This window comes from Copidosoma floridanum, unplaced genomic scaffold (genome assembly GCF_036245765.1).
Source record: "Copidosoma floridanum isolate Cflo_tuat_1 unplaced genomic scaffold, Cflo_Japanese_pri ptg000013l, whole genome shotgun sequence".
NCBI lineage: Eukaryota > Metazoa > Arthropoda > Insecta > Hymenoptera > Encyrtidae > Copidosoma > Copidosoma floridanum.
In genome coordinates, this window is record NW_028321890.1 from 29066313 (window position 1) to 29075543 (window position 9231).

A 9231-nucleotide genomic window follows, 5' to 3' on the forward strand; every position below is an offset into this window, starting at 1 on the left:
CGATCTGAACATGGTACCTATAGGTGTACCCTTGTATAGGTAAGTACATCGTGAAATGTAAATGTAATTCCCGAGGCGTGGGTCGAAACCGATACAGAGGTGTACTTGAGCTGTACCAAAATCTCGCTCTCAACCTCATAATAAAAACACACAAGGACAAAAAGAGAAGAAATTAAAAAAAAAAATTCTGATTACCCATCTGGTGTACACGCTGTACGTACACTGTATAATGGGATCGGGTTGCCCTATCCATGCTCTCTCGCGAAAGCGCGCGTTTTGTGCCCATTGTACTTGGAGCTTCATTATGGGGGTCACAATAGCTCAACCATGCGTATATACCGTCTTATTCGCTTTGGTCATTGCAAGGGAGTGAATAATAATAGGGGCGAGAGAGAGGGTGGACGTGGACGCACAGAACCCGAGCGGACTCCGACAAATTCCCATTATTTCGTCTCGATGGTATACACACGACCTGTACCGAGCACGCGCTCGCCTTTTGTGCCCCAATTTTTTGTTTCTTTTATTTTTATACTTATTACTTTTTCTGCTTGTTTCGTACCGGCTACTCTGCAAAAAGGGAGGAGGGAAAAATATAAGTAGTGGGTATACGCTCGTCCCGAAAGTTCAAGAGCCAAGTACTTGAGATCCTATTACTATTCTGACGGGCCACTCGATGCGACTCTCTTTTCGCGACGAATACATCGAGGTTCACGTATAATATATATAATATCAGTTCCTCTCAATGCGCGATTCTTTTTCCATTTTTTTTTTTTTTTTTTTTTTTTATCACTCTGTGCTCCTCTTCCTCCATCTTTTTGCGAGAGACACGCAACTCATATTGTGTCACACGGATGGACCATACAAAAATAGTGTACAGGGGCAAAGAGGAGGTATTGTCGAAGAGTATACAATATGGAGTTCAGGAGGGGGAGGGAAAGTATATTATGTTATGTATACGTGCGGAAACGGGGGAGGGACCATAGACGACAGAGGCTCGTCCACTCGATTCTTTTTTCCCGTCCCTCGGAGGATATTACGTACAGGTAACCGTGTGGCAACGCACGGATGAGATTTTTATGGACATAATACGAGGGTGTGTCTGTTTTCGAGTTGGCCACGCTCCGTGGGTGTATTGTGCGCGCGGCGCCCCTTTCACGAGGCTCATTCGTTCGGAAATATAGATTTAGCGCTTCTCGAGATGCGTTTGAACAGGCTGCGCTTATAATTTATTTTACTTTTATTTTTGATTTTTTTTTTTCCTTTTTCGAGGACACCACAGTGTATATATGCGTCATTTTTTGCAAGTGAGAAGATATTTTTTTGTTCCTCCTTGCGCGACTTGCGCGACGAGTGTCCGTTTGGATGTACGAGAACGTCGTACGTATAAAAAGCAAATATTATTTTGACGTTTAAGTATTTTAGTGACTGTACGCAAAGAGAGAGAGAGAGAGAAAAAAAAGTCATAAAAATGACAGTGCCATATACATAGCACTGCGAGGTGCAGGTGTCGTTCCGTCGTCTGGGGATTTTTTACTGTTTTTAGCTTAATTTTTACAGCTCAGAACGGTAGTTTTCATCTTCACGTTTTTCCAAAAAATTAGGTCGCAAAAACGTAAAAGTTCTCCCTCAACAGCGAAGTAATACCGTTACACAGTCGTAATGCACGTAGCAATTTTTAAAATTATTGTCACTAATCGACTTATTGTTAAAAAACAAAAAAAAAATCTTATTGTGTGTATAGTACAGACTGGATCCACCTCGCCGACGATCCGTCGAAAACTAATAACCAATGCACTATGGGTGCGAGAATCGCTCGGAGGAGGTGCATCAGGAAAGCGAGCGCCCGCGAGATCGGGGGAGGAAAATCACGAGGGAGCCGAGCTGACAATCAAAGAGCCGGTGGGCCCTTGGCTGCCGCGACGTCTCATTTTCTCCGGGGAACGAGGCGAAGGGGAACAATGGGGCCTCGAGGTAAAGGGAAATAAAAGACGAGGAGGCGACGAGGACAGCGGAGACAAAGCGAAAAGGAGGGAGGAGAGAAGTCACTGCCGGCTCTTTTTTTCGTGGAACGCGCGTAATGGGGCCCAAGGAGGACGGGGCGATCTCGCGAGCGTCCGCGGAGACGAGGGTGACGGCATCGACGGAGATAACGCCGCTGCAGCGAGAACCAAAAGAAAAAAAGTTAAAGGAGCTCGAAAAAACTTGGGCGCACCGGCAGCAGTTCTCGGGGCATAACGGTACAAAGCGCGTAATTAGCACTTTTACGTCGACAAGCTGCCGCCGGGAGAGAGAGGAGGAAAAAAAAAAACAAAAAAAAACAACGATAAAGGGAGCGGCCGGTGGGATCAAGGGAGCCCTGCCAACCTGTCACGCCAGTCTCTCTCTCTCTCCTTTTTTCTCCTTGGTTTCTCATTTCTGCGTGTTTTGTTCCCCCTCACCTTGCCGTTCCTCGGTTTTATTGCACCAAAAGTAGGGGACAAAACGATGAGCTGCAACAACAACAGCGGAGGAGGCTACGTTATTTTCGGGGTGCGCGTCTTTTTTGCAGGACGCGAGGGTAAGTATACTATAGTGGGCATCATCTTTTCTATACAAGTACGACCAAAGTGTTTTAGAAAAGCAATCTGCAGTCGATATCTCGTAAGATGAAACAAACGTCCGAAATAATTATATTTGATTGTACCAGATAATGAAATTATTTTGGATTTTACATTGGAATAGTACGAGATGTAGGTATACGATATCGAATCAGCGGACGAGAGGCACGTACCTCTCTGGTTGTAAGGTCCGCCCGGGGGTATCCGTAACGAATCCACACGCTGATTTTTCGGCAGCCCATCAGGGGTCCTCCAAAGCGAGAACGGAGAGGGGCGCCCGGGGGAGCCGCTCAAAGGTCGGCCGGAGAAGAAAAAAGCGAGCCGAAACAGCAGCAGCGCGTACAAGGTATATAATAGGTACAAGGATAATAATATAGAAAAACACCGAGAGCGTAGACAATAGCGGCTCCCGGGGTATATGGTGTGTGGGTGTGTGTATACAGTATCGTTGAAAAGTAGCAGAACTGCAGCATCAGCCGCGCGCGTTGTCAGCACAAAGGTGAAAAGCATCAGCTACAGGTATATAAATGTGTGTATACGCGATGACCAAGTTTGGATGCACGGAAGAGCAGCGGAGGAGAAAGAAAATGAGAGGGCATCATTCTCTCGTAGCACTTGATTTTTTTTTTTTTTTTTTTTTTTTTTTTTCTCCCTGTCGTGCGGTAGAGTGAGAAAAATGGGGTTTCGAGGTGTGACCGAGGGCGCGAGAAAAGTAGCTCGTCTTCTGGAAAGTGGAAATTCTTTATTCTTTCTCTCTTGGGGACGCCTTCTTTTTCTCCTCCTTGCTGCAACTTTTTTGTTTTTCCCCTTTCGAGAACAACGAGGAAAAGTATAACGATTGGGAGAACCTTTTACCAGCCCGTGGAAAATTTCATACGATGCTTGATTGACTTCGATCGAAAGTGAGATACATTTTTTTTTTTTTTTTTTTTTCGTTAACACGTGGTTTTATGTTTCCTCGCAGAGTTTGAAATAGAACTTTTTGCGATTTTATTATTGATAGGCTGCGACGAAAACGTGGAATGTTCATTCAATGCAAACACTCTGTTGTCCAGCTCTCCTCAGCGCACATCAAACAGATCGCGACGAAAGGTCCACAAAAAACCTTATGCTCCTTCGTACGAGGAGGATCGACAAAAACTAAAATTTTGAAATCTCTACGCTGTCACGAGCGCACCGGACAAAAACACGCCCAACGTACATTTACACCCCCCGCATAAAAAATCATCCCCCTTTCTGCATCCTCATAATATGCTTGAACAATTCAAGAGAAAGGAAGAAACAAAAAAACAATCCGCACAAGTAAATGTCGCGATAAAAAGGGGCGCTCGCGCGAGGGCCCTTTTCCGCGAGTGACGGCGACACCACCGCAAAAAAGCCCAACGTCATCGCTGAAAAAAAAAAACAAAACAAAAAAAGTCAGCTCCCGGGGGTATGCGTGCGCTCGCTTTGAAAAATAACGAGCGCTGAAACGCGCCAGGAGACAATTAAATTAGCCATTGTTGGGAGCGTTGCAGTGCGCAAAAACTCATCGGTGGCGGATCGGAGTGTGTGTGTATTCTGTAGGTACCGAGAGAAGGGGGGGGGGGGAGGCAAAAACCCAGAAAAGGGTCGGTGAGGTTGACGACGACGGCAAAGGGGAGATTGATCGCCAGAGGGGCCCTGGGAGCGCATCAAAAACTCGTTGGTCGCTGCAGCGATCGGAGCGTCAGCGGCTCGCGCGCCGCGAATTCGGAATCCGAGGGAGAAAGGATCGACGGTCTCTGATCAAAAAAAAAAAAAAAAAAAAAAAAAAAAGGACTCAAAGGGTGTACGTATACGAGCGTCCCCTCCTCCTTATATATCCTCTCGACGTTTCGTCGCCGTCCTCAGCGACGGCCTTGCCGAAACAGGGCGACTCGTTATTTTCGCTTCATCCCGGCATCCGTCGCCGTCGACGCGTATGCTTGTCCCCCTTTTTTTTTCTCTTGCCTTTTAATTCTCCTCTCTACTCGTCCCTTTTTTTTCCCCGTCCGATTCCATACCGATGCCGTTTGATCGCTCTTTTTTTCCTTTCATCCGGACCTCTTTGCCAAGAGCAGCGCGTAATTTCGCCATCGGTTGTATTATACGTGTACGGCACGAGGGGGGGATGCACGATTTTGGGCTTTCTTTGTTTATCGCGTAATGACGATCTTTTCGGCCTCTGCTCGTCCTCGTGGACGGCTCGAAGCGCTTTGTAATTGTATATAGAGGAGCTCGCGATTTGACAACGCTTGGGATTCCCCTTGTTCTTTTTTTTTTTTGCAGTGGCGGCGTGTCTGATATTGCCGACTCGTGTACGTATACGTATAGGGTTTTGGGGTTACTGTACCTCCTTTGCGCTAACATTTTTGATTCCTCCAGCATTTCCGTGTAAGTACATTGGAAACTCCAAGCGAAAAACCATAGCGCCTCAACGAGCATCGTACGGGCCACTTTGAACTGTATAGGATTTACGCCCATTCAAATACCTTCCTTTGAATCCTTGGAGGTAAAAAAAAATCCGTTCCTTCCTGTTGTCTTTCTTATTGTATACCTCTAAGGGCAAACACGTGCGCGGCATGAGCAATTAGTTCCGGGCACCGCGTCGTCGGAATGCCCTTTGACTCGTGTGCGTTTTCGTGTGTCTCCGTGCACATTTACACGTAAACCGTAAGATGCGCATGACACACGAATTTACCGGGAAACGATGAAAGACGCCACAAAATCTTTGGCTAGTGAAACGCGTACCTATATACGTATTGTAACGTTGTATCCGCAGCCCATATATATATACATGCAGGTACTTGTAGAGCCGTCCTCGCCGAGGAATTTTTCGTGCTCGAACAAAAACTCGAGAGGGAGGGTAGGGAAAAATAAAAGGACCAACCCTCGGACGGATTATACACACGCGCTCCGGTCTTTTAGCGACTACACCATATTATGCACAGTCAAAGTCGCCGGTCGGCCGACACTGCACCCTCTCTCTCCATTGTAGTGGCCTTCATCGCCTTTTGGCTCACCTCATCGGCCCGGCCAATTTTAAATACCTTTGTACACGCAAGCCCACCGGGACTAATACCCATGTACTCATGCTAATTCCAAAATTTGAATGGCTCAGATTTTCTTTCCATGTACACACAACATAATGTATATTATATTGTATGTATATACATATACACAGTAGAGGAGAGTGAGAGAGGAACAATCGGAATTTCGAGCCTCGATGCGGGATAAGGCACGTGAGAGAGAGAGAGAGAGACCTCAAAGATATTAAGGATTCGCCGAGTGATTTATGAATTTCCCGTATGGCGGTTACCGTTAGAAATACTACTGCAGGGGTATAGAGTGGGATTTGCACATGGAACCATACAAACCGACGTATTAACCGAATCGGGGGGGGGGGGATCATGTATAAATATATTCGCTTTCACCTGCGCCGAAGTTGTTGGATTGAAAACAACTACGAGTATAATCCAATCGATTAGTATTGGTACAAAGCCCTTCTTGAGCTCACGGCAATAAGGACTTGCTACCTGCACCTGTACGTATAGAGCCCGTTCCTCTCTGCCAAAATTCACGCTACATCTTAATTTGCAACCCCAAAATTAAAAACAAAAACAAAAAAACTGTTAGAAATGAGCGAGCGCGCGTTAGCTGTCCGGTGCAATATCGAAAACAAAAGTAAAACCGAGTCGGCCTCGCTCACACCATGCACGGCACTTTCCCCGACCGCAAATCTGGTCGACATCCTCTAAAGGCCGTGCATCATAAAACTCGTGCGGACCTGGCAAGGGAGTAGGGCCGAGGGTGTGCAAAGCTCTCGAAAAACAATATATTATATCCATGATCATCCGTGCGGCGTCGTTGCCTTTTCTCTGCAGCCTCTCCGTAATGGTCCCTGTGTGGGCTACACAGACGCGTCCCCAATAACCGCAAAACATTACATTTTCCCTGCTTTAAATGCATACGCGGGCACAAAGCAACAGCAAGAGTCATATAATCTATTCTGTAGCGCCAAACACGCTCTCTCGCGTCGCGCCAAAATTATTTCCTCCGATGCACGGTAAGGGGGAAAAAAAAAGGATGCATCACCGTAATCATCGGAGATCCCCCGAGGGAGATAATTCCGAATGAAAACCCCAAGATTAAACTCACGGGCGTCCTTTCGTGCGTTTTCAGCGACGACGCTCTTGATGTGTGCGCTCACTTAGGCGCCGATTGCAATAACACTTCCACGCCTGTGGATCATTGTGTTTCTCTCCATACCGAGTGAACCGGGGATGGGAGAGGAAAAAGATCACAGGCTTGATGGCAAAGCTGCAGTGCATATACATATATGAGCACGCGGTGTGTACAATCTCCGAGATGATCGGGGGTGCTATTTCGTTGCAGCGAGGTGGGTGGTTAGGGGCAAAAGTTTTAAGCTCACCGTGTCTTGAGACAGGGTTGGTGTGTGTTGGGCGCAAATGTGCAAGGACCCCAAATCCAAGTCTTTACTCTGACAAATTTTAACGATGCACCTTTCAAATCAGCCCTCTATATTCTGCATGCCCGTAATGGTCCTATCGTTATATCTGCTGTTGTTGATAAATTAAAAAATTTGTTGTCCTAGTATTGGAAAAACCGTGACTATACATTTTTGTCATGATTCCGCAATAATTTAACCGACAACATTTTTTCCACAAAAAAAAAATATGATACTAGGAAAATTAAATCAAAATCAGTCACGTAGTTTTAATCGTATCTAGATTCACAGAAATAACGAAAATTTAATCGTAACTAAAGCATCAGCGCTTACACCCAGTGGTTCATTAATGAATTTAATCTTAAAAACTTGTGTATCTTAATGCTAAAGCTAATCATAAAACTATCAAAGCGTTAGATTGACCTTCGTCTATATTGTATAGTAAATATGGGTGTAAATCACCTGATAATTTAAAAGTTAACGTTAAACGGATGTACAATGTAAATGATGAATTATTAATATAAATAAAAGTAAGCGAAATAATATACTGTACTCGTTCTCGTATTTTATTTCAAATTTATTAACATAGTACACATCAAAATATGCTTCATTAAACGTGCATTATTTTTCTGTTCTTTGATTTTGGTCTTAATTTCATGAGCAATGACTGATACTTGTAAAAACCAGAGGAAACATCACTTTGGTCTGAACCCAATGTATGGACTCGCACGTCGCTGGTAACGTTGTTTTTTCTTACGCTGTCAATGAAATCCAGGTGAGACGCCACTTTCACGTAGATCGAACGTAATCGGGTTTCGTCGCAGTTTTGCGTGTGGACGACCAACACTCCGATTATTTTGCTATCGACGACTAATCCACTGCCCCGATCACCCTGTAAATTATGTACATCAATCGATGAACCCTTTTTTTATCGTTTTATTTATCGTTTAAAATTGTTTATTCGTACCATACACGTGCCTCCGTATTTAGAAATGGCGATTGGTCTGACTTGTCCACAAATCACTTGGTCGGTTATCTGTAAAAACGGGCCACTGTTTCTGGTGCAGTTGGACGTGCCGGCAAACACCGTGACATTGGCGTACCGGAGATGATCTGTTTTTTCGTGGTACTCCGTGGTCCCCACTTCATCCTTGATGTATCTGATACTCTTTACTCCGAAGCCACACACAACGGCATCAGGACCCGCGTATTCGTAGTTCTTTTGTGGTAAATTTAATTTTCCAATTTGCGAATTGAATTTAATCAGATTTAAACTACTCTTCAGCTAGAAAAATGTAAAAAAACTATTGTGTGTGTCATGCAAAAGAAGTAGTGGGCTCATTTTTTAACTTTACCAACACAGCAGCAATATCGTGGTCATTAGAAAATAACCCATCCAAATACTTGACAGGCACGTAAACTTTATTTAGGTCAATTTTAAAGACATTGATTGATTTTAAATTTACTCCTCCAACCACAATTTTGTATGGAAGATTTTGAAATTTCTTGTTTTTGTAGAAGCAACTGGCAGCTGTGAGCACAAAGTAATTGCCGATGATACTACCTCCGCAAATGTGTACATTGTTCACTTGTATGGACACTTGGTACTTGAAGTCGCCTTCATGAGCTTCATAGCCCCCAATTATACCTATAACTAAGAAAATATAATTAATACGATAATTTTGCTTTTGAATGGGTTTGGATGGATACAGCAGTATGCTTTGTCATAATTAATATTAATTGTAATCTATTACAGGTTCTTAATAAAAGTGGTATATTTTTCTTTAAACAGGTATGAGAATTAATAATCAATTCTTTTTTATCAGCTCACTATTCATACGAACTTACGAATCTACATAGTAAACTTATACGTGGTATTAAATTGTCGTAGACGGAATGAAAAGAAATTTTGATTTGTGTAAAGTTGTAAAATATGTCATAAAGATATTGTACAGTAAGTAAAATTCAATTTTAATATTAATATTAATAAATTAACTGCAGCTTAAGTACAAGATAAAATCTTGAAACTCATTTGTTAAGTCGAATTTTCATTATTATAATGTCGAAAAGGTAAAAAATCGTTGTTTTTAAAAATTTTATACGTTTCAAATAAGAGGTTTACTTAAATTTGTATGAAAACGTTTCAAAAAGTCTAAAATATTTTTT

At 43.5% G+C, this 9231-nt stretch overlaps 1 protein-coding gene across 1 annotated transcript; it reads right to left on the reverse strand.

Annotated features, from left to right (window-relative positions):
* Positions 1 to 7675: 7675 nt before the first annotated feature.
* LOC106640647 (trypsin Tyr p 3.0101-like) lies at positions 7676 to 8698 on the reverse strand. The gene is made up of 4 exons (XM_089590792.1): positions 8674 to 8698; positions 8421 to 8596; positions 8033 to 8350; positions 7676 to 7957 (listed from the first exon to the last, which is right to left on the reverse strand). The coding sequence occupies exons 1-4, from the start codon at positions 8696 to 8698 to the stop codon at positions 7676 to 7678; spliced, it is 801 nt and encodes a 266-aa protein (XP_089446918.1).
* Positions 8699 to 9231: the final 533 nt, after the last annotated feature.